General features: G+C 39.8%; 1 protein-coding gene across 3 annotated transcripts in view; it reads right to left on the bottom strand.

Annotated features, from left to right (window-relative positions):
• Positions 1-18,443: 18,443 nt before the first annotated feature.
• TRPM8 (transient receptor potential cation channel subfamily M member 8) overlaps positions 18,444-26,482 on the bottom strand; it is a 92,314-nt gene continuing 84,275 nt past the window's right edge. For 2 of the 3 annotated variants that reach the window (XM_065526284.2, XM_074010554.1), the window contains 2 exons: positions 23,678-23,769; positions 18,444-21,073 (listed from right to left, as the gene is read on the bottom strand). In XM_065526284.2, coding sequence (XP_065382356.1) covers positions 23,719-23,769 — 51 coding nt within the window. In that variant the 3' untranslated portion in view covers positions 18,444-21,073; positions 23,678-23,718. The remainder of the gene's footprint in view (positions 21,074-23,677; positions 23,770-26,482) is intronic. The other variant, XM_065526283.1, reaches the window with a different exon arrangement.

The following is a 26,482-nucleotide window of genomic DNA, read 5'->3' as shown; positions in this document are numbered from 1 at the left end:
GACTAGTGATGTTGAACATCTTTTCACATACCGATTGGCCATTTATATGTCTTCTTTGGAGAAATGTCTCTTCAATCTTTTGCCCATTTTTTCATTGGGTTATTTGTGGCTTTTGGCCATTAGGTTGTAGAAGTTCCTTATATATTTCACACATTAATCCCTTATTGGATGTACAATTTGCAAATATTTTATGCCATTTTGGAGGTTTTCTGTTCACACTATTGGTTGTTTACTTCACTGTGCAAAAGTCTTTTCGTTTGATTAATCCTACTTGTCTATTTTTGTTTTAGTTGCCTGGCTTTTGGTGTCATGTCCAAGAAGTCATTGCCAAGACCAATATCATGAAGATTTTCCCTTATGTTTTCTTCTAGGAGTTTTACAGTTTTAAGTCTTCTGTTTAACTTTTTAATCCATTTTGAGTTGATTTTTGTGTATGGAGCAAGACTAGGATCTTTTACACATGGATATCCAGCTTTTCCAATACCATTCATTGAAGACACTAATGTTTCCCCACTGTTTACTCTGGGCTCCCTTGGCAAAGAGCAATTGATCAGTTTTTGTACGGATTAATTTCTGGACTCTCTATTCTGTTCTGTTGGTCTACATGCCTATCTTTAGGCAAGAACCACAGTGTTTTCATTACTATAGCTATATTTTGAAATCAAATAGTATAACACCTCCAGTTTTGTTCTTTCTGAAGCAATCTTCTGTCTTTTATCACTATTCGATGTCCTTCCTTGTCTCTTGTGACAGTTTTGACTTCATATCTATTTTCATTGATATAAGAATGGTCACCCATGCTCCCTTTTGGTTACCATTTTCATGGAATATGTTTCCATTCTTTAACTTTCAGCCTATGTGTGTCCTTCATTCTAAAGACAGCATTTTGTATACAGTGTACAGTTGGATCTTGTTTTTTTAAGTATATTCCCCACTTGACAGCTTTTGATTGAGATGTTTAATCCATTTACATTTAAAGTAATTATTGATAAAGGAGTTACTATAGCCAATTTTTAATTGATTTTTGTCTTTTTTTGTAGTTATTGCATCCCTCTTTTCTTGTTGTCTTTCTTTGTGTTTTATGGATTTTTTTGTAGTGACATGTTTTGATTTTTTTAAATATTTTGGTATATCTTCTATCAGTATTTTCTTTGTATTTACCACAAGGCTTTCATAAGATATCTTGTAACAATCTATTTTAAGCTCATTGCAACTTAATTTCAATTGCACACAAAAGCTCTGCACTTTAATTTCTCCATGAAATACTTTATATTATTATTTATTAAAGAAGGATGCTTAGATTTATTTTTAATTTTTATTTATATACAATATTTGTACATTTTTATGAGGGTACATGTGGCATTTTGATACATGCATAGAATGTCTAATGATCAAGTCAGGGTATTCAAGGGATCCAGCTGAATGTACTTATCATTTATAAGTGTTAGGGACTTTTTAAGCCATTTCTTCTAGCTATTTTGAAATACACAATTTATTGTTGTTTACTGTAGTCACCTTACTCTGTTGTCTAATGACAAAACTTATTTCTTCTATCTAGCTGTATGTTTGTACCCATTAAACAACCTCATTTCATTTCACCCCTCACACACACAAACCCTTCCCATCCTCTGGTAACTGTCGTTCTATTATCTACCTCCATGAGATCAATTCTTTTAGCTTCCACATATGAGTGAGAATGTATAATATTTGTCCTTCTATGCTTGGCTTATTCTACCTAACTTAATGACCTCCAGTTCCACATATGTTGCTGCAAATGAGAGAATTTCATTCTGTTTTTAATGGCCAAGTAGTATTCCTTTGGTTATGCATGCCACATTTTCTCTATTCATTCAAATCTCAATGTACACTTAGGCTGATTTCATATCTTTGCTATTGTGAATAGTGCCATAATAAACATGGGGATCCAGGTTTCCCTTGGATGTACTGATTTTCTTTCCTTTGAATAAATACCCAGTAGTGGGATTGCTGGATTTTATGGTAGTACTATTATTAGTTTTTTGAGAAATTTTCATGCTGTTTTCCATAATGGCTATGCCAATTTACATTCTCACCAACGATGGATAACAGTTCTCTTTTCTCCACATCCTTGCCAGCATTGGCTGTTTTTTGTCTTTTAAATAATAGCTATTCTAACTGAAATAAAAGGATAGCTCACTATAACCTCAAACTACTGGGCTCAAGTGATCCTTCTTTTTTATTTTTTTTTATTACACTTTAAGTTCTAGGGTACATGTGCACAACGTGCAGGTTTGTTACATATGTATACATGTGCCATGTTGGTGTGCTGCACCTATTAACTCGTCATTTACATTAGGTATATCTCCTAATGCTATCCTTCCCCCCTCCCCTCACCCCACGACAGGCCCTGGTATGTGATGTTCCCCATCCTGTGTCCAGTTGTTCTCATTGTTCAGTTCCCACCTATGAGTGAGAACATGCGGTGTCTGGCTTTTTTGTCCCTGCAATGGTTTGCTGAGAATGATGGTTTCCAGCTTCATCCATGTCCCTACAAAGGACATGAACTCATCCTTCTTTATGACTGCATAGTATTCCATGGTGTATATGTGCCACATTTTCTTAATCCAGTCTATCATTGATGGACATCTGGGTTGGTTCCAAGTCTTTGCTATTGTCAATAGTGCCGCAATAAACATACATGTGCATGTGTCTTTATAGCAGCATGCTTTATAGCAGCATGATTTATAATCCTTTGGGTATATACCCAGTAATGGGATGGCTGGGTCAAGTGGTATTTCTAGTTCTACATCCTTGGATGTAGAGGAATCACCGCTCAAGTGATCCTTCTTAAGAGACTGATTATTACTGATTCAATTGTGTTACTTTCTATTGGTCTGTTCAGGTTTTATGTTTATTTGTGGTTCAATATTGGCAGAGTTTATGTGTCCAGGAACTTACCCATTTCCCAAAGGCTTTCCAGTTTGTTAGTGTATGGTTGTTCATAACAGTCTCTGATGATCTGTTGAATTTCTGTGGTATCAGTTGTTATGTCTGTTTTTTAATTTCTGATTAGGTTTATTAGGATCTTCTCTTTTTTTCTTGCTTAGTCTAGTTAGTGATTTATCAATTCTATCTTTTCAGGTAAGCAAATTTTCATTTTGTTGGTCCTTTGTATTTTTATAGTCTCCATTTTATATAGTTCTGCTCTGATCTTTATAATTTATTTCCTTCTACTACTTTTTGGTTTGGTTTGTTCTTGCTTTTGTAGTTCTTTGAGGTGCATCAACAGATCATTTATTTGAAATCTTACTCTTTTTTGATGTAAGCACTTATTGCTATAAACTTCCCTCATAGCACTCCTTTTGCTGTATCCCATGGGTTTTTGGTATGCTGTGTTTCTATCTTCGTTTGTTTCAAGGATTTTTTTAAATTTTCTCCTAAATGTCTTCACTGTGGTCTTTCAGGAGCACATTGTATAATTTCCATGTATTTGAACACTTTCCAAAGTTCCTCTTGTTATTCATTTTCAGTCTTATTCCACTGTGCTTTGAGAAGATACTTGGTATGATTTCATTTTTTAAAAATTGTGGAGACATTTTGTGGTCTAACATATGATCTATCCTGGACAGTGTTCCATGTGCTGACGAGAAGAATGTGTATTTTGCAGCTGTTGGATAAATGCTCTGTAGATGTCATTAGGTGAATTTTGTCTAAAGTACAGTTTGAATTCAATGTTTCTTTGTTGATTAGATGTCTACATGATCTGTATAATGCTAAGAGTGGGGTGTTGAAGTCCTTAACTATTTAATATTATCATATTGGAATCTATCTTTTCCTCTAGATCTAACAATAAGCACTTTATATATCTGGGTACTCAGGTGTTGGATGCTTATACATTTAAAATTGTTATATCTTCTTGCTGAATTGATCCCTTTATCATTATATAACTTTCTGTGTCTCTCATTACTGTTTTGGACTTAAAGTCCATTTTATCTGACCTAAGTATAACTAATCCTGCTTGCTTTTCATTTCTGTTTTTGTGGAATATATCTTGCTATCTCTTCATTTTCAGTCCATAAGTGTCTTTACTGATGAAACAAATTTCTTATAGACAGCATACAGTTAGGTCATTTTTAAAAATTCATTCAGCCAGTCTGTATCTTTTAAGTGGAAAATGTAACTCATTTATATTCAAGTTTATTACTGATATGTGAGGATTTATTCCTGTCATTCTGTTTATTGTTTTCTGGCTGCTTTGTATATCTTTTGATCCTTTCTTTCTCTCTTATTGTTTATCATTGCAGTTTTGTGGCTTCTACAGTGGTAACATTTGAGTCTTTTATCTTCCTCATATGTGCATTTGCTCTCCCAGTGAGCTTTATGCTTTCATGTGTTTTCAAGAATGTCGATATTATCCTTTGTATTCCAGGTTTGGGACTCCCTTAAGCATTTCTTGTAGAACCAGTCTATTGGTGATGAGTTCCTTCAGTTTTTGCTTTATTAGGAAAGACTTTATTTCTCCCTCATTTATGAAAGATTATTTTTTTAGGTACACTATTCTTGGATGGTGATTTTTTTCTTTTTTTTTAATTTACTTTTTATTATTATTATACTTTAAGTTCTAGGGTAAGCATTCTTATACACCAGTAACAGACAAACAGAGAGCCAAATCATGAATGAACTTCCATTCACAATAGCTTCAAAGAGAATAAAATACCTAGGAATCCAACTTACAAGGGATGTAAAGGACCTCTTCAAGGAGAACTACAAACCACTGCTCAGTGAAATAAAAGAGGACACAAACAAATGGAAGCACATACCATGCTCATGGATAGGAAGAATCAATATCGTGAAAATGGCCATACTGCCCAAGGTTATTTATAGATTCAATGCCATTCCCATCAAGCTACCAATGAGTTTCTTCACAGAATTGGAAAAAACTGCTTTAAAGTTCATATGGAACCAAAAAAAAGTCCGCATCTCCAAGACAATCCTAAGTCAAAAGAACAAAGCTGGAGGCATCACGCTACCTGACTTCAAACTATACTACAAGGCTACAGTAACCAAAACAGCATGGTACTGGTACCAAAACAGAGATATAGACCGATGGAACAGAACAGAGTCCTCAGAAATAATACCACACATCTACAGCCATCTGATCTTTGACAAACCTGAGAGAAACAAGAAATGGGGAAAGGATTCCCTATTTAATAAATGGTGCTGGGAAAATTGGCTAGCCATAAGTAGAAAGCTGAAACTGGATCCTTTCCTTACTCCTTATACGAAAATTAATTCAAGATGGATTAGAGACTTAAATGTTAGACCTAATACCATAAAAACCCTAGAGGAAAACCTAGGTAGTACCATTCAGGACATAGGCATGGGCAAAGACTTCTTGTCTAAAACACCAAAAGCAATGGCAGCAAAAGCCAAAATTGACAAATGGGATCTAATTAAACTAAAGAGCTTCTGCACAGCAAAAGAAACTACCATCAGAGTGAACAGGCAACCTACAGAATGGGAGAAAAATTTTGCAAATTGACAAATGGGATCTAATTAAACTAAAGAGCTTCTGCACAGCAAAAGAAACTACCATCAGAGTGAACAGGCAACCTACAGAATGGGAGAAAATTTTTCTACTCATCTGACAAAGGGCTAATATCCAGAACCTACAAAGAACTCAAACAAATTTACAAGAAAAAAAACAAACAACCCCATCAAAAAGTGGGCAAAGGATATGAACAGACATTTCTCAAAAGAAGACATTCATACAGCCAACAGACACATGAAAAAATGCTCATCATCACTGGCCATCAGAGAAATGCAAATCAAAACCACAATGAGATACCATCTCACACCAGTTAGAATGGTGATTTTTTTCTTTTAGCGCTTTGACTATATCATCCCGTTCTGTCCTGGGCTGTAAGGTTTCTACTGAGAAATCCTCTTTTAGTCCAGTGGGGATTCCCTTATATGTGGCCAGACTCCTTTACTATTTCTACAATTCTCTGTCTTTGACTTCACACAGTTTGATGTAACATGCTGTGGAGACTTTTGGATTGTATCCATTTGGAGATCCCTGAGTTTCCTGGATCTGGATTTCTAAACCTCTTGCTAGACTTAGGAAGTTTTTAGCTACTGTTTTGTTAAGGAAGTTTTCTATGCCTTTGGCCATCTCTTCACCTTCTGGAACACCCAAAATTCATATAATGGGTCTCTTTATGGTGTCCGTATGTCACATCTGCTTTATTCATTCTTCTTTCTTTTCTTCTTCTTCCTCTTTTTTTTTCTTTTTGGCCTGACTGGGTTATCTTTAAAGACCAGTCTTCAAGTTCTGAGACTCTTCTACTTGCTTTAGTCTATTATTGATGCTCTTGAACAAATATTTTATCTTTTTCATTTAATTATTTAGTTCCAAAATTTCTGGGGTTTTTTTTGTTTTGCTTATGATATTTATATCGTTGGTGAATTTCTTGTTTATATACTGAATGGTTTTCCTGATTTCTTTGCCTTGTTCATCTGTGTTCTCTTTTATCTCACTAAGCTTTTTTAATGTCATTTTTTAAATACTTTTCCTGGCATTTTATAAATTTCTGTTCATTGGAATATATTGCTAAAGAATTATTATGTTCCTTTAGAGGTTTCATATTTCCATGTTTGTTCCTGTTTCTTATATTTTTAAGTTGATATCTGTGCATCTAGTACAATGGTCACTTCTTCTAAGTTTTAAAAATGGCTTTTATAGGGAAAGACCTTCTCCTGACGATGAATCTATGGTGTTAGTTGGATAGGACATTTTAGCTTTTATTCTGGGTGTGTGCAGAAGTATAGTCTTGTATGATTTATTTGGCTATAAACAGCAATAGTGGTGTCTGATTTCTTCAGTGGCTTGGGCTGCAGTTATTAGTGGAGGCTATTGTGAGGTTTTGCTGGTAGCAGGGACACCAAGTGGACCAGTCTTTGGGCCCCATTGGTGGCAGTGGTTAGCTGGATGGGTCTTTCCTCAGGCCCCCAGGAGAAGTGCACAGAAATTAGAGGTGATGGACAAGACAGGGTAATTCCAGGGCCCCTGGGGATGTGCTTGGGTACTGGGATGTTGGGGGATACATGTGCATTGCCAGGCCAGGTAGGTCTGGCCTAAGGGCTCCTGGTGGTGTGCTTGGGTGCTGGCTATGGAAAGCAGAGTGAACTGATCCCCAGGCCCTCCTCAGCAGAGTGCTTGGCTGCCTACAGCAGTGAGAGCAGTGGTTGCAGGAGCCTGTCCTAGGGGCACGTGCAAGTGCATTATGACCCTGTTGCTGGAGGAAGCATGGCTGCTGACAGTAGCTGCAGCTGCAGGTAAGCAGTTCTCAGGCCCCAGGGAATACATGCTGCAGCTCTGCTGCTGAAGAGGCAGGGTTAATGTCAGTGGCATGCACTTCAGCCTCCATGGGCAACAGAAGTGGCTGCAATGGATGGTGGCTGAGTCTGTTCTCAGGGTGTGTATACAGCAGCCCTAATGCTAGAGGAGGCTGGAGTTGCTCTCTGTGGTAGCCACCCCATGTAGGCAGTTCTCAGGCTTTAGGAAGCACAGGCTTTGGCTCTCTTTGTCCCATGGGCAGCCACCATAGTGTCCTCCGCTGTCTATTCCCTCAGGTGCAAGATACTGTGTGTGCTAGAATGCTGGGGACCCTGCTGCTCCACTGAGTCCAACTGCCATTGTGCTGATACAGTCCTCTTCGTGCATGCAGTGGGAATGTTAGTGTGTCCCCAGAAATGTGAAAATGTAGGGGCTGTTGCGTCCCAGGGCAGGATGCAGTCTGGCAAGGGCTGAGCTCTCAAAATGGTGCCTTGCTACAGCTGCTTAGGATTGGGGAAAGGGGGCTGGTTGTGGAACCCAGTGTGAGGCTCCTTTCTGGAACGGTCTTCAGGCAGCTCCCTATGCTATCATAGGTCCCACAAGGGTTGAAGGGTTCTCCCATGGCTAGGGTTGCAGGAGTTCATGGTGGGAATGTGCACAGCTGGGGACCTTTTACCCTTTCTTTAGACTAGGGAGCCTCTCCAGACTCCCAGCCAATCCCAGTGAACTGAGGGCCTTGCTTCTGTCTCCTTCCATGCCTGTGGTGTTTTCTGTCACTTCTCTGTTAAATTCCAGCGTTCTCTCTCAGATGCTCTATTCAAAGGGTGATTATCTACTTGCTATTTTGATTTTTCGTGGAGGAGGCAAGCGTCAGATGCCGCTAGTTGGCTATCTTGAAGGTCCTCCTCGCACTGCCTTTTCGTAGACAGGAATATGGTGCCCAGATTGTAGGGTTAGTGGTAGAGACAGGTGCCTGAGCTCTCCACTGGGTTGTTATACACTTGGCCACTTGCCATGGCCATGGGGGTGATAAGACTCTCCCTTAGGGACACCACTATAGGTTTGGAGGGATTGGGAGCCAAGGCAAAGCCTAAGTAGGGAGAATAGGGAAAAGGTTCAACAAACATTGCAGGGGACTTTCTCTTGCCTTTGACTACAACTCCCTACCTCACCTTCTTCATGGCCAAATTACTTTGCCCTACCAGACTCAGCTCAGATCCCACCTCCCTTGCACAGTTTAATCCCATGCTCTCTGTCTCCACTCCAACCCCATGGGTCCTACAGCAGCTCCCTGCGATTTCCTCTGTTATCATGCCCTTCACACCGTGTTAATATCTTGAGTTTGTATTTCTCTCTCATTAGACTGTGGATTTTTTGAAGGCAGCAGTTATGTCATTTATTGCAAATAATTCAATGAATGATTGTTGAATGAATAAATAAATGTATAAAGGAATGACTGAGTTCAGATGAGGAAACTGGAGCTTTGCAACCTGCCCAGCTTCACATAACTAGTTTTGCCTGTACATATGTAAAAGTTATGTCTCCTAATTTCTCATCCAGGGCTTTTTCTACTATACTACTATACTCCACTGAACTCTGAATGTTTTTCCTCTTTAAGAGTCCCCTATAAAGATCAGCTAACACTCTGGGAGAAATTAATGTACCCATTTGAAAGGAAATAGACCATAGATTAAGAACATAGGAGGAAAAAATGACAAAATTAGGAGAAAAAGAGAACATTAAAACTTGAGTAAATAAGAGAGATGGTCAATAAAACCTTTGCTTATTTCAGATTATCACGTAGGAGTGATCTCAAGAATGTAGTTTGCCTATGAGTAAGGGAAACAGGGACTTATACTCAAGACATTCACATGTTTTATTTCTGCACATCTTGATACTAAAGTCTAAGAAATATACAGAATGAATAGAATATAATTAATTAATTAATGTCAAAAACTGTGAAGGGTCTGAGATTTCACCAAACATGCAACTAGCATGAGTGCTGAAAGAAGACACAAGATTATTTGTTAGAGATGAAAGACAGTTTATTACTTACAGCAGGTGCCAGAGTCTCAATGTTTTTTGCATTGGTTACTTGAGATACAATTCCCACAGAACAACACCAAAATAGCCATATTATTCCTGCATATGCAGTCAATTATGTTTCCAGCAGAAGAACACTGATCTGAGAGAAATGGAATCACTTATTATGGGCAGGAAGCACACCTGCCCTTTTCTTTAGAGGAAAACATTATCTTTATTATATTGGGAAGCTAGCACGTCTGTCCTCTGTTCTGAAGGGGGCCTTCATCTGTATCTTCCAAGGCTGTTCATTATTCAAAATGCTTGAATAGACAGATAGTCAGAAACAAAGCTAGTCAATATCTCTATTCATAAGATGTGCAGAAACATAAGAAACCAATGGATAGTTACCCCTCAATAATGGGCTGATTTCTTTGTTGACTCGCCTATTGAATAATATTTGGTAATTATGTGTCAAATACTGAGTTGCATGTGGGGGATACAATAGTGAGTGGACCTCGATATGATTCCTGGCTTCAGGGAGCTTACCCTTTAGTGGAGAAGATTAAATATTAATCAAATAATCTCATAAATGCACACAAAGTGGCAACAGTGATGAGGATTCTCAAAAGAGGTCAATGGCACTCAGGAGGGGCTCCACAGAAAGTGTCGCAAAAGTGCATCACAGAAGCATTGGAGGTAGGGAGTCAAGAAAGGCTCTCCTGAAAAAGTAGATCTTGAGATGAGACCTGAAAGGTGAGTCCGAATTAATGAGGCAAAGAAGAGAGGCCAGAGGTTTCAAGGCAGATGGAATAGAGCAAGAAAAGGGCCTGCAGCAGGAAGGAGAATGTCATTCCTGAGTGAAGGCGTCATACAGTTTGCTCAGCGTGGCCATATTTTATGCCTATTGTCCAAGACTAATTATTAACAGCATCTCTTTCCCTCTCCATAGTGTTCTTGAGAAACTGAGACAGTTAGAGATCAGAGAGGGAGAATATGTATCAGGTAAGGCTAGAAAGGTAAGTAGGACTAGAGACTTTTTTTTTTTTTTTTTTTTTTGAGATGGAGTCTCACTCTGTCACCCAGGCTGGAGTGCAGTGACACGATCTCGGCTCACGGCAAGTTCCGCTTTCCGAGTTCGAGAGATTCTCCTGCCTCAGCCTCCTGAGTAACTGGGACTACAGGCGCCCGCCACCACGCCCAGCTAACTTTTTTTTTTTTTTTTTTTTTTTAGTATCTTTAGTAGAGACGGGGTTTCACCGTGTTGACCAGGATGGTCTCGATTTCCTGACCTCATGATCTGCCCGCCTGGGCCTCCCAAATTGCTGGGATTACAGGCATGAGCCGCTGCCCCCGACCAGAGCAGAACATTTTGAGCCTTATAGGCTCCGGTAACAATCTTGTTCTTTAATCCAAGAGCAAGGGGAAGCTATGTAAGGGTTTTAAGTACTACATGATCAGAGTTTAATTTTGAAGAGATCACTTTGGTCTAGAGCTGGAGAAGAGTGAGAGGAGGGCAGGAATAAGTAGGTAAACAAGGAAGTGTCGAAGTTTATCACTGTGCTTCAGGCAAAGATAACAGTCCAAGCTGGACAAAGACGTAGCGGTAGGGAAGGAGAGAAGTGTTTAGACTGAAGAGATACTTAGAGGATACAATTAACAGGATACGAGAAGAAAAGTTAGAGGGTACCAAACATGACTCCAAGATTTCTGTCTGGTAGAAACATTAAAGAGTGGCAGGGCACGGTGGCTCACGCCTGTAATCCCAGCATTTTGGGAAGCTGAGGCGGGTGGATCTTTTGAGGTCAGGAGTTCAAAACCAGCCTGGCCAACATGGTGAAACCCTGAATCTACTAAAAATGCAAAAATTAGCTTGGCGTCAGTGGTGCATACCTGTAATCTCAGCTACTTGGGAGGCTAAGGCAAGAGACTCACTTGAGCCTAGGAGGAGGAGGTTGCAGTGAGCCTAGATCGCACCACTGAATTCTGGTCTGGGTAACAGAGCGAGACTCTGTCTCAAAAAAAAAAAAAAAAAAAAAAAAAAAAAAAAAAAAAAAAAGAATAAATAAATAAATAAATAAATTTTTTAAAAACCTTAAAAAATAAAAAACCGTTAAAGAGTGTACGTCGAGATGTCACTTGGCAGTTGGATAAGCAGAAAGGGCCTCAGATAGGAAACCTGGGCTGGAGTTATAAATCCAGGAATCAACAGAATCTAGACCATAACTGAAGCAATAGGTGTGAATGAGCTGACTCAGGTTCGTCCAGGAGAGAGCCTAGGACAGAGCAGGAAGGAAGGCCAAGATTCAGTGATCAGAGTAGAATGAATTGCAGTCAGAGGGGACTGAGAAGTAGCAGTCAATGGTATGAAGAAAACCTGCAGACTGTGGTTTCCAGAAAATCAACAGAAGAAAGGGTTCAGGAAGAAGGAAGTTGTCAACAATGTCAAATCTGCTGGGCAATGAGGTAAGAGGAGAATTGAAAAATGTCATTGGATATAAAGACATTGAGATCACTGGCCAGCTTAGAAGGAGGAGCTTCGCAGGGGAATGAAGCTGCAGCAGATCAGAGAAGGCTAAGCAGGGAAAGAGAGGGAAAGCAACGGAGACGATGAGTACAGGGACAACATTTCTGAAAACTCAGACTACGAAAGAAAGGAGACAGAAAGGGCAATGGGAAGAGGGAGGGCATAGGCTTTATATTGTGAGAATGGGAAAGGCTTGAGCAAATTGAAATACTTCTGATGAAAGTTTCCAGTTGAGAAAGGAAGAGTTAAGGGAAGGTGAGAGGAGGGGGTAATCACTACTACAAGGTTCCTGACAACAATGGAGGGGATGGCGTCCTAAGCACGGGAGGAGAGAGTTTACCTTAGAGGAAACAAAAGAACGCTCCTCCACTGCAGTAGAAAGGAACCCCAACCTTCTGGTCCAGGTGTAGGAAGGTCTGTAACTTGAAAGAGAGAGATTGAGAGAATTCCCGTTGGAATAGAGAAGTAGAAAGTCGAACTATTTGCCAAGACTACAGAAGGAGATTGGGGAACAGGAGGAACCAAAGGCTTTGAGGATGATGGAGGTCTGAAATGGCCATGACAGAGAGCAGGGAGTGGGTGGAAGGAGAGCTTCAGACAGAGCACATATTTACATGCACACACACGCATGCAAGCAAGGCAGGGCCCAAAGTCCTGCTAGTCCTCCTCTCCACGCTCGGTAAGTTCTCTCGAATGCAACCAGGCAGGCCCCCTTCCTTCTTTCCACTTGCCTGCCTGGAACCTTCCTGTTCCCTCATTTTTCTACCACCAGGTTCATTCCCACAACCAAAGACAGCCTGGTGAACCAAGCAGGAAACTCCACCCTTCCAAAAACTGTGAGAGGAGAGGGAAGTTGCCAACACTCATCATTTGACACCTGTCCTTTCCTCCCTGCCACATGTACAGAAATCACGTGAAAGGAACCCAAATGGTCAAGAAGGTCTGTTGCTGTTTGTTTTGACCAAAGCCATGTGCTCTCCTTCCATTTATTCTGGCAGTGACAAAATGTCAGTATTTCAAAGCAGAGAGAGCCTGCATAATTATTTGGTTCAAATCGTTCCTTTTTCTGACGAGAGAACTGAAGCCCAAGGAAGCTTCATGATCCGTCTCATCAGTGGGGTTTTCACATTCGTTGAGAATGTGAAATACTGGAGAATTAATCAGAGCACATCGGATGAAGAGGTGAGCCGTGGTGCTCAATGAAAATGAACTTATCTTCCTTCTCTGAACTCAAAAGTGCTTCCATTCAAGTCAAATGCTCTTCAAGTCTGAAAATGAAAGCCTCCTCTCTTTTAATGGGGAGAGAAATTGTGTCACTTAATTATGGAAGGATCAGCAGAGGAAACCTCATAACAAAGGAACCTAAATCCAGGATTCTGGAGCTCTCAGCAGTGGAAGGAAAATGATTCTCCTGACCTGGAAATGACCTTCCCTTGGAATGAGAGTTTTGTGGTTTCCTGACACTCTGAAGAATAACAGGGCTCAAAGTCCTGTGGCTTTGATGGGTTCTGAAGGGGCTGGGGAGGGGGGGCTGTGGGGGGAGAAGGATAGGAGGTTCTGCAGGGGACAGAGCTGCTGCTTGGTGTTGGTGTCCTCAGGCTGTCCCTGGGGAGGGGGCTGCTAGGGAATGGACTGGGGAGAAACCTGCAGGGGGCCAGGAACTCCAGTCTTGTCAGTTCTGGGTCACTGAAGGCACATTGCTTAGAATAAAGCATCCATAAATCGCCTTATGCATCAGAAAGAAACTGACAGCAAGGCTTGAAAGGACATCCATTTCTGGAATAATCCGAGAGTGCTGCAGCTTTAGCCGAGCAGATTCAATGGGGAGGAGGGGATTTTCATTTTGCAGTGGTTTTGCCTCCATTGGGAGGTTTATTCAGAGGACATGAGAGGTGAAGTTGAAGGCAAAAGCCCTCACCATCAACCCAGAGGGCAGTTTCTCTTGAATTCTTCACTCATCTCTGAAAAAAAGGAACCAGACATCATAGCCATTTGCCAGTGCAGAAATGAAAGCAAGAGACAAAGAGGAAACAATAAAAGGAGGAAGCCCGAAGGTAGGGTGAAAGGCACAGAAAACAGGGACAGAAACCCCGCGCTATTTACAGTCAAGTGATTGGGAGTTGCCATAGTCATAATAGAGACAGCGTGCACTTGGAAGCATTGTCTGTCCCTTTGTACTTACTTAAAAGCAATAAGGCAAAACGCGCACATGGAATTTCAGTTATAGCCACACAAAATTATTGCAAATGCTATTTTCCCATCTCATAACTTAAAAGGAAAAAAAAAAACCAAACGCTGCTAAAGCTCTTCATTTGGGGACTGCAGCTTTGTTGTTGGTTTATTGTTTTGGGTGTGTGCGGGCGGGGGGGAAGCACTCTACTGGGTGGAAAATCCACTTTGGGGTTGAGAGTGGGCAGATGTGCTCTGATACCCACACCCCGTGCAGAGGTCTCCTGTGTCCCTGTAGGAAGCCTCCCTGGGGTCTTTACCCCACAGGTGCAGCTCCCAGAAGGCAATTGGCTTGTTTTCATTTTTCTCAGGCAAAATCATTCCTGACGTGTGAAGGCAAATTTCACAGGATAACTGTGAAACATTTTGCCCAAAACACAGATTTTAAAAGAAGTTGGTAAGTGACACGTAACTGCAACAGCTAACACTTTATGAGTACAGACCTGCATGCCAGGCAAGGGTCCCAGCGTATTTCAGAGGCGGGATTTGAACCCAGGCGAGCCAGTTCAAACCCGTGCTCTCCACCACTAGCCCATATGTGTTCCATTTGCTTCAAACACTCCTCCATGATAAGTGCTATTTATCCCTTAGCTGGGTCCTGGGAAGCCTTCCTACCTTCTCCCCCATAGCTAGGTTGTGACTGCCTCCTACCTGCTCCCCTAAAGCCTTGCACTAAAGCCCCCATCATAGTTCATGGCTCATGACTGCAACTAGCTTGGACCTGGCTTTCCATGTGGATTGTAATTCCGTGAGAACAGGTTTAGGTTATATCTAAGCACATTATGGCACAGAATTTATGTGTCTAAATGCATACATGTGTGAACTGGTACAAATGTCCAGGGCTTTGTCCCACAAGAGCTCCTAGTCCGGGGAGTTGGGGAGACAGAGCTGTGATGGTTAATTTCATGTGTCAACCTGACTGGGTCATGGGGTGCCCAGATTCGTGGTTAAGCATTATTTCTGGATGTGTCTGTGCGGATGTTTCAGGGTGAGATTTGCACTTGGATTGGTGGTCTCAGTAAAGCAGATTTCCCTCCCCAGTGTGGATGGGTATCACTCAATCCGCTGAGGACCTGAATAGAACAAAAGGGCTGAGGAAGGCTGAATTCTCTACCTCTGCCTGACTGTTTGAGCTGAGACATTGATCTTCTGCCCTTGGACTGGGATCTATCCCATCAATACTCATGATTCTGAGGCCTTTGGACTCAGATTGGAATTACACACCACCAGCTTTTCTGGGTCTCCAGTTTGCAGATGACAGATTGTGGGACTTCACAGCCTCCATCATCATGTGAGCCAGTTTCTCATAGTAAATCTCCTATTGTTTCTGTTTATCTGGAGTCCCCTATACAATGACCATCATACCTTGTAGACAGGCTACAAGAGCTGCAGTCAAGTTTACAAGTAGGGTTCTGGCCTCACATAGGGCAGGACTGGTGGCCTCTGCCTGGGATTGCAAGGAAAGGATGCAATGGTGCTTAATTACGAATGAGTAATGTTTCAACCAGGCAAGAAAGAAGAAGGAGCATGAATAAAGAAATTATACAGCACTTTGGAGAATGGTGAAGAAGAGCTCAATTCAACCACATCAATATCCCATCCAGCTCCTGTAACAGGCCAGGCACTGTCTGGGTGTAATGAGTTAAACAAATCTGTAGAAGTCTCTTCCCTCGAACTTCCCAGTACAGTGAGGGAGGGAGATACATAAACAGATCATGATGGAACTTGATAACCACAGCTGCCTGACCTTGAATTGGCTACAGGGGTGTCAAGGCACTGAGCCACTAAGTAGGGTACGGCCAGGGCCTGTGACCAACAGAAGTCCTTGTCCAGCACCAGGTGACCTACAGGTTCTTCTATTTTCTACACGTGCCATGAGTGGAAGAGTCAGGAAGCCCTCACAGGACAAAGCTACCAGAGATTGCTCTGGGAGCAGAGGATCAAGGCAGGCTTTCAGGAAGAGGTGATTCCCAAGTTGGACCCCGATGGTAAAATAACAGTTTGCCAGAGAGACGGGTGGAAGAGACATTAGCCAGAGAGAACAGCTGAAAGTGGTGCTGACGGGGACAGCTAACATTCACTGAGCAGTTATAAAGGGCCAGCCCTGGATCTAGGGACTTCTCAAGTTATCTCATGGAATCCTCTGAGCCCTCTGAGGAAGGGGGTGTCATTTTACAGATGCAAAATGAAGGCACAGAAAACTCATAAAACCTTTTCAAAGTCGCAGAGCGTTCGAACAATGATGCAAACTTGTCCTACAGTTCTGAATTAGAGCACTACGCTGCCTCCTTTTAGGAAACCCCTAGAGGAAATAAAACAAAGGAGGGGGGAAGCCATGGGGAAGAGTGGCCAACACAAGTGGCTTGATTTTTCCCCCTGGCATAGAGTGCTGGGCAGTAGGTGGTGGGAAGTGTCAAAGGAGGACACGCCACTCAGCTCAGGACAGGAGGGCCACAAGGGCAGTTGGCATGAGGTCTGTGCCCAGACGGCTGTCCTTGAAGTTTGGGAACTAGGGAGGACTCTGGAATGCATCTGCAGAGGTCAGTAAGGGCCAGGCCACCGATGTCCATGAGCCCCATATTAGGAGTTAGGCAGGGGTTAGTACATAGGGAATCTCTGAAGACTTGTGAGCAGGGAATGGTTGGCTCCACCCTGCATTTCAAAAAGATACCCCCAGAGCAGTGTTGAGAATCAATGGGAGAGGTGAGAACTTGGATGGAAAGGTGTTTGAAGGATCTTGCTGCAATCTAGCGTGACGGGAGGCTGGGGGGCTCACAGGCCTGCCATGCTCCATGTTCTAGAAGGTCACAGGTGTTCTGAAGGTACAAGTGTTTTGATTTGTGTATTTATTTTCTAAATATTTGTACCATCCCAGCGAAAGGGTCTTCAAAACACACTCCCCCTAACACATTCCTCTACCCTGCCCCCTTTCGCTGTTCTTATTCTCCGTTAATCCTCTTCAGTATTTTCCCAGCAACTTCAAATGCCTCCCCCTTGCCTAATGCACCGCAGTAAGTGACCACGTGTAGCCACCTGTGTCTTGCCCCCTACCTTGAGGAGTTTCTTGGGGCATTTCTGCTCTACAAATACAAGACTGGTCTCCTTGGGAGGAATTCAGGAGAAGCCAATGTTCTCTGTCTTGTTGCACAAGCAAAGATGAGTGCCTCCAGGCACTTCTCTCCTCCTGAACCCCACACAGGAGAATCTCCTTATTCTGCATGTGAATCTGCAGAATAAGGAGATACACACCCACTTAGAATTCTGCCTTGTAGTGTTAACTTCATTTCTTAAATTAACCTCAACTACTAAAACAGATTGTAAAATGATGGAAGGCACAGGCTACCAATCCCTTTCATTTATTTTGAACCATTCTTATCACCAAAGAAGTGCCCAAAGTCAACATTTAGTGACAACATGTTACACATATAAAGGAAGACGGGAAATTTCTTCTGGTCAGGTAAGACTTTTGTAGGGGAAAAACTGGTTTTAAAAATTTGATGCTATAAATGTGTACGTGCAGTACCCTAAGCCCCAACTGACTCCCACTAAATTAATTGTGGTTCAGAGAGGCCTGCTTGGGTCTGATAAACAAATGAAGTAGGCCAGCTACTGTCACTTTTCCCATAAAGATTTCTATCTTCAAGGGAATAAAGGCTCGCCTGCTTGTGTTCAGGTTTGAGTTGGGAAGGTCAGAGGGATATGTACTCCCCGTATCCAGCACAAGCTCAACCCTGACTTCCAAGCCTTTTATTTGAGACCGAAGCTGCAACCAGCAACTGTATCCATGACAACAACACACTTCAGTCTGCAGGTGGACCAAGAAGCAGCAGTGTGGGAAAAGAGACATTTCCCAGATTCTTCCTGGAACGAATGTGTGTTTGGAGCAGGAGGACCCAGAAACACTCTGGGAACAATGTCTACAACAAGGAAATCATGTCCTTTGCTGGGCCCAAAGCTCCATTGTCACATGGTTTGTGGACAATTGACATTCATGTTGTCCCCAATACAGAGCAGAAGCACCTGTGAGCCCACATGAGGCCTCAAAAAAGACCCGTGACACATTGGGGTATCTCTGAGTCAATGCATCTGAAACCCCCGGGGCTACAGATGGGTGCCTGACTTGGGGGGGACGAAAAAGTGGGCCACAGAATTCAGATCTGGATATGCTGACAAGAACTGGAACCAGAGCGGGGAATGCATCTGCTTGCATTTAATCAGAATGCTCTAGTCATCTGCTTAGAGAAGTCAGCTCATGTAACTCTCGGAACCAAATCCCTATAGAAGTGAATCTCACCGAATTAAGGAATTTTATTTTTTCACCCTCAATAGAATGACAAAAGCAACCCATGACAATTCCTCCATTATTTATTTCATGAACACACTCATTAAACCAAGCTGCAGGATTCTCAGTTGTGCAAAAGTACACAGGACACATTTAGTACCATACACAAGAACGTAGCACCTTTGATTAGAGGTATGTTCAATACGTTATTGTGAACTACGCTAAAAGTAATGATTTTTCATAAGCAACATTCTCAGAGTAACCTGCAAAAACATCTACCAGATGAACTGGGTTGAAAACACTTAACGGTTCCCTCTCTAATGCAAGTTGCTTCTCAGTATTGGGCAAGTTTTCTGTCTTTAGTGTCAATGGGAGGATTTCTTTTGCAGCTGATACTGATGTAATCACAGGCCTATTGCTGAAGCTAACAGAAACAGTCAGTGGAAATATGAATATAAGGACAAATTCATTCAAAGGGGATCATCAAATAGGTTCTGCCAAATATGATTTCTGGGAAGTTTTAAATTTAATTTACTGGTCTTATTCAAATTTCCTGCTTGAATGGAGGGTAAGAGGTTGAGGCTGTTGTTTCTGCACAATCTTACGTACTGCCATAGACTTTATTTCTCCAGTCAGCATGGAGATGACATTACCCTCTTCTGGTTTCAGAAAAGGCAGACATTTCAGTTGCCATGGTGAAGTGAAAGTGACATTCTTTCACTAATAGAGAAACTTTGAATATTTCATTCATTGACGATTTTTGTCATGTAAATTTTGCCCATCTACTGTCAGCATCTGAAACCAGGAATTGATTGGCCCTATGAACAAGATTCCCTTTTAGGTCACTATTGGCGTTTAAGTAAAAAGGCATCTTTTACTTGTGTTAATTCCTTGCAAACATAGTGAATGTTGTGAGTAGTCGTTTTCACTGCTGCCCAGACAAAAGAAAAATAAACTTTTTAAATTAATGCTTTTGTAGTTTTTCTAATAGATCTTTTAGTAGCTTCTTTCTAAAATTTCCTCCTTCAGCCACTGAGTTTATAGTGTATTCACAGCTGAAAAACTAATTATGGGCATTTCAATTGCTTCGTGCACATCCTGCTCAAATACCACCACTTCCAGAGAAAGCTGGGACTACAAGTGTTCAGTAAGATAATCTCTCCAATTCTGTACTATTCCCTTCACCATCCACAATGTTTACTTATTTATTTTGAGTCGGAGTCTCATTCTGTCACCCAGGCTGGACTGCAACCTCCGCCTCCCGGGTTCAAGCAATTCTAGTACCTCAGCCTTCTAAGTAGCTGGGATTACAGGAGTGCACACCACATCCAGCTAATTTTTGTATTTTTAGTAGAGACGTGGTTTCGCCATGTTGGCCAGGCTGGTCTCGAACTCCTGACCTCAAGTGATCTGCCCACCATCCATAATATTTAAATAAGCATATTGACTTCTTCTTAAACTAAGGGTTAAATATTATATTTTATTTTAATAGTTTAGGTTCATGTATCTCATATCTTATGCTCAAGTTAATAATTCCTATTTGCTATACATTTACGAAAAAGCCTTATAAATGGTTTAATAATAAATATTTCTTGGAATCTAACCTTGGAAAATTTTCCCAAATACAGCAAAAAGATTCATGCACAAAGATGCTCATCCAATTATCAATTGGAAACAGTCTTCAATGAGCAAAATTATGGAAATCACTAGAGGTTGCCTATTATGCAATTATTGATATAATGTTTAAGAAGGCTATGAATACAATAAAAACATCTTTGATAAAATATTAAGTGAAAAAGCTTACATAAAAGTATATATGTAGTATGATAATATTCTGTAAAATTTTGTAAGATAATTGAGGCATACATAGAAAAAAAATAGACTGGAAAAATCATCCAGAAATTGTTAGCAGTGATTACCTTAAGGTAATGGGGGACAATGTAGGTTCTTTCTACATCTCTACATGGTCTAAATTTTCTATAATAGCCAGCTATTATTTTTAATGGAAAAAATAATAAATAAGAGGAGTATCCAATAAGAACAAAGTCAGTAGTGCCTTTCAAGGTTGATTTTGGGTGACTTTTCACATATTTAGGAATGGGGATGATTCCTTTAATAGGAGCCTGGTGAGTCCAAGAGAGCAAGAGACTGCCTCGTCACTCCTCTGACAGATAAGAAGCATCCTGAGAAATGAAAACACTTATCCTGAAGACAGCAGGGTCCTCTTGCTGCAGCATGTTTCAGAATCTGGCCTAATTTGGGAGACTTTTAAGAATATGCCAACTAATCAGTCACATAATACAAAAAAGGGAAAGGTAGACAATCAATTGGAAATAAACAAAGACACAGTACAGAGCATGACCAGGTTCTTATTCATAGGAGAGATGTTCTCCTATATACGTGTTCATCAAAAATAAGATTGAAGGAAAAAGGAGGTGGTAAGAACACACTCAAACTATCAACCTCCAGTCCCAGGCACTGAGACACAGAGAGAAACAGGCACCATTCTGGAGAAACACGTAAAGGAAATGTTCTTCCTTTATATCCATCTTCACGTGTGAAACCAGTCACACACTTTCTCAAGGTTTCAGCACACTAGGGTGATTAAAAATCATCCATCCTGTACCCAGGGTCCTGAAAATCTCTCATTTAGTAGTCGACAGCAAAATGGTTCATCAGCATTCCTTAATATGATCTGTAAAAACAAAGAAAGAACACTGTGTTAAGAATAGATTTCCCACTTCCATTCTCAGGCAGGATATGGTTTGCTTCAAAATATACTGGGAATATACTGGGAATAGATCCAAATATACCACCAAAGTTGAGAGATTTTTTTTAATAGAAGCAGCTCTGAGAACGCTTTTTTTTTAAAAGATGTGTATTCTGACCAGTTTGTCGGTGTGAACTGCGTGACTCAGGTTGAATGATCAAGGCTCAACTCATTCAATCTAGGTTAAAATCCAGAACGTTTCTGAGCATTTTATTTGCTCAGTGGTTTCTGCATAAATTTAAAAAAATGAATTAAAACTGAAATAACTTACAAAAATGTGGGTTTATGATGAGCCCCCCCAAAGAACAACTTAGATTCTTTTAATGAACTAGAACGTAAGCGCAGCAAATGCAAGAATCAATGGATTATGATGCAGGAAATGAACAATTTCCAGGGGCCTTCCTTAAGGTAAGGTCTATTCCCATAGTCTTCGAGGAGGGTGCCCACTCCTTAAGTGTGAAGATAGGAGAAAACAAATGGCTTGCTCTCACCCTGGATTATTACTTCCTTTCAACTTTGGTGTAAGAGAAGGAAAACAATAGACAATTACCTGTTTATTTCATCTCAGCTTCCTGGATCAAAGGCTGATTCAGGGATGGAGACGGGGGAATTGGCAAAGGCTTGCCCCCAGGGTCAGCTCCTCGCCCACATCAAATGGTTGCCAGTTCACTCCCACAAGAGGCTGACGCTGTCTTCCCTGACCACTACCCCAGGGAAAGATTACCGTCACCCCTCTAGAGAAAGAAGCCTCGGGAGGCACTGGCAGAGTATACCTAGCTGGTTGCCTATAAAGTTGTATTTTCAGTGACGTTAAGGATATGACAAACACACCATTCAAAAAAATGATCTTATATCTAGAATTAAAAAGCATACGAAAAATTGAACATGCCAAATTTGTTGTCTCTAAGACCACCAGTGGTTCTGAATTTTGGGGGCACCTGTTTTCTCACGGACTCTTTTGCTCCTCTTTTTTTCTGTGTAGACGCAAATATCTACACCTGCACACACATAAAAAGTAGGTGATGTCCTTCTCTCAGTTCCTTTTCATTCACCAATTACTTAATTCTCAATATGTCAATTAAAGTTTAAAGTTAAACAAAGGGCAAGTTGATAGGAAATCAGTGTGTCTGCCCATTTTACTCACAGCACATTTGAGAAAGAATGAGAGATGAGAAGATTGGAGATTTAAGAGGGGGATGTGTGTGTCTGAATCTGACTCTTTTCTGATGATTACAACTCTTTCATCACCTTTAGATGTGTATCATTTTAGTTGTTTTACGTTCCTGATTTTTTTTTTCTACATTTCAGCTGACAAACAAAATAGCATGTGTTTCAAAATCCAAATTGTAATTTATTATAAGGTTTAATAGTGTTTTCATTAAACACAATTATGAAAGAGTTGAAATAAGTTCTCCCTTAATATGCAAGGCTTATTTTTTTGAGCACATTAGGAGGCTGTACCTCCCTTTCAGATTACATCAAATATGCATCAATCTGGCTCTAACAAAACCCTCCATAATACACTGCTTTTTGATATGAGCTGTAACTGTCAGAACCCAAGGAAAAGAATTCTGAGACCAGAAAGATTGAAAGGAACCTGATGCAACATGATTTCCCCTATAGCACAATCATCCCATGAATATAAATTTCTGCAGCTTAAGTACTTAATGCATAGACAGTGGTCAGTGTATGAGGTCAGTGCCAGGGTCAGCACAGTTCTGAGCACTGAGCAGGTACTCAATAAATACTCATGGAAGGAAGGGAAGAGAGGAAGGAGAAAGAAGAGAATTCTTAATTATGTTTCCATTCCTTACAATTTGCTTTCTCAAAAAAAAATTCTAATCCAGTGGAATGCCCATTGCTGTTTTTTTCCTAACTCGACACGTCCCTAAAAACATTCTTAACATTTGGTTTTAAGATTTGGACAGGTAATGAGAAAACATAATAAAAGCAAATGGTAAGACCATGGACCAAAGCCTTGGGTTAAATTTTGCCAGTAAATTGAATTGCATTTTAATTGTGCAAAAGAACTATTGTTAAAAACCTTGAATGCCTCACCAAAACATTTTTTGTTAGCAAAAAGATGATTAACATATTTGTATATTCATAGTAATAAATATAATATGAGAATAAGACATTTTTGGGTGCTGATCTGTAAATACATTCATGATACAGAATTAAGGAAGATTAAAAAATAGCAGATCTTGGAACAGTGTGGCCTTGTCTCAATTCATGCCAAAATAGCTGTATAGGTTACAAGTGTTTTAAAAGGTCCTACAGGACAAGATACTTAAAACCTGTCCCTAACAATGCTAACCCCTGGTGTGGGGGCCAAAATTGGTAGGGAAGGTAATATGAGAAGGAATTTCAACTTGTTTCCTTCTGTATATCTGTAATTTTTTTTTTCACAATGCGTTATTTTCAAATTTGGTAATTTATGGAAATAACTGAGAAAAAATCATGATTTTAAATTAGTCTTAAAAGATGCAAATTTTCAGAGCAAAGTAAAAAGCCATTAGAATGACTCACCTTGCTATAATTAGATTTTCTCCATTAGAGTTCATACAGTTTTATTTTATTTTATTAGCAATTTCTTTCAGAAGACCCTTGAGATCATTAAGCTTGGAAAGAGAAAAAAATAGAACCAGTCTTAAGATAAATTTTCCAACTTTCATTTTTAAATTATTGCTCCGTGCCTTTTCTAAGAAACAGACATGTCTACTAAGTAGCAAGTATAGCACATCTAAAATAAGGCAGAATGAGAGTGGCATGTGATATTTCAGATCCTGATCATTGCTTACTTTCTGAAATCATATCACTAGCAATTAGTTAGTAAACCAATTAATATTAACTTTATTCAGAGGCAAATCATTAGTGGCTCCCAAATAGAGACAATAGATTTCAATAATACGAACAAGTAATACGTAAAAAAAAATGTTCTATGTAACTAACATTAATAAAATTATAAGATACTAATTAAGTTTTGCTTTAGTAAAAGTATAATACTAATAAAAATAATGTGATACTAATAAAATTTTTGCAAATAAAAGATCTCCCCACACACACAAAAAGAGCACACAATTTAAGTAAGAGGCATAATGAAATTAATCTTGATCCATGCATGTTTCACAAATTTATTACAAAAGATACATGAAGTCATTTTAAATTACATGTCATATTAGTACACTTGATAAAAGCAATTTCTGTATAGTTTGGTTTCTAATTTGCTATATCACTCACTCAAGAAACAAAAAATCTGTATTTAAGTTGGGCTTAATTTCAGTAGTAACCTTTTTCTTTAACTGTTTAAAAATAAAAGAACAAAATGAAACTATAAGTGCTAATGGCTTCCTAAAATAAATAAGGCATAGTAAGATCCATACCTTACAGACATAAGATGAATTGTATTGTTTTCTGGTATAATGAGATGGGGAAATTTTGTATTCCCTATAGGAGCTTTTGAGAGAGCCTTGTATTTGTTAATAGTAAAATGACTTTAGTAAGCTGTTTAAAGTAGAGCAAAAACTCCAAAAGCAAAATACATTTTAAAAAAGAGAGAGTCGAAAAACAATGGGAAAAAAATCATTGAAAGTAAGAGTTGGTTTTTTGAAAAGATAAACAAAATCAACAAACCTTTTTAAAAAAGGAAGAAGACACAAATAAATACAATCAGAAATGAGAAAGACAACCTTACAGAGAGGGCATAGAAACGAAAGGAATCCGAAGGGGCTAATATAAACAATTATATGCAAAAAGGTAGATAAACCTGGAAGAAATGGAAATATCCCAGAAATGTACAACTTACAAAGACCTGAATCAAGAAGAAATACAAAGCCTGAACAGACAAACAACAAATGAAGAAAAAAAAATCAGCAAACAAAAAGCTTTCAACAAAGAAAAGCCCAGGATGGCTTATTGGGAAATCAGATGGCTTACTGGGAAATTCTGGCAGACAGTCAAAGAAGAACAAATACCAAACCTTAGACTCTTCCAAAAAATAGAAAAGGGAACAAGTACAAATTCATTGTGTGAGGCCAGCATTATTCTTTTACCAAAGCCAGAAAAAGAAAACACAAGAAAGAAAACTATAGGCCAATGTTCCTGAGGAACATAGATACAGAAATCTCACTAAATTACTAGCAAACTGAATTTCAGAGCACATTAAAAGGCTCCGTGGTGACACCACCACCCAGTGGTATTTATCACTGGTATGCAAGGGTGGTTCAACATATGAAGATTCATCAGTGTGATACACCACATTAACAGAATGAAAGATAAAAACCACACGATCATCTCAATAGATGCAGAAAAAGAAGTTGACAAAATTCAAGGTCTTTTCATGATTTAAAAAAAAAACTCTCTCAACAAAATAGGTATAGAAGGAACTTACCACAACACAATAAAGGCCATATATGAAAAACCCACAACTAACATCATACTTCATGGGGTAAAACTGAAACCTTTTTCTCTAAGATCTAGAATAAGGCAAGGATGCCCATTCTCACCACTGCTGTTTAACAGCATGAGAAGTTCTAGCCAGAGAAATCAGACAAGAAAAAAAGAAAAGAAAAGCCATCTAAATAAAAAAGAAAAAAACTAAAATTATCTGTTTGCAGATAACATAATCTTATATGAAGAAAACCCTAAAGACTACACACACACACACACACACACAAACTGTTAGAACTGCTTGGCGCGGTGGCTCACGCCTGTAATCCCAGCATGTTGGGAGGCCAAGGTGGGCAGATCACGAGGTCAGGAGATGGAGACCATCCTGCCCAACATGTGAAACCCTATCTCAACTAAAAATACAAAAATTAGCCGGGCATGGTGGTGCGCACCTGTAATCCCAGCTACTCAGGAGAATTGCTTGAACCCAGGAGGCGGAGCTTGCAGTGAGCTGAGATTGCACCACTGCACTCCAGCCTGGGTGACAGAGTGAGACTCTACCTCAAAAAAAAAAAAAAAAAAAAAAAACAACAACAACAAAAAACTGTTAGAACTAATAAATAAATTCAGTATATTTGCAGGATACAAAGTCAACATACAAAAATTAATGGCATTTCTATACCTCAACAAAGAGCTATCTAGAAGGGAAATTATGAAAACAATCCATTAATATAATTAACAAAAGGAATAAAGTTCTTAGAAATTTAACAGAGAAGTAAAAGACTGGTACACTGAAAATTATAAAACATCGATAAAGGAAAGTTTAAAAGACACAAATAAATGGAAAAACATCCCATGTTCATGGATTGAAAAAATGAATATAGTTAAAATATCCATTCTACTCAAAGAAGTCTACAGATTCAATGCAATCCCTATCAAAATACC

This window comes from Macaca fascicularis, chromosome 12 (assembly GCF_037993035.2).
Source record: "Macaca fascicularis isolate 582-1 chromosome 12, T2T-MFA8v1.1".
Classification (NCBI taxonomy): Eukaryota; Metazoa; Chordata; class Mammalia; order Primates; family Cercopithecidae; genus Macaca; species Macaca fascicularis.
The sequence above is the reverse complement of the archived record's forward strand: the minus strand, read 5'-3'. Positions and strand labels throughout refer to the sequence as shown.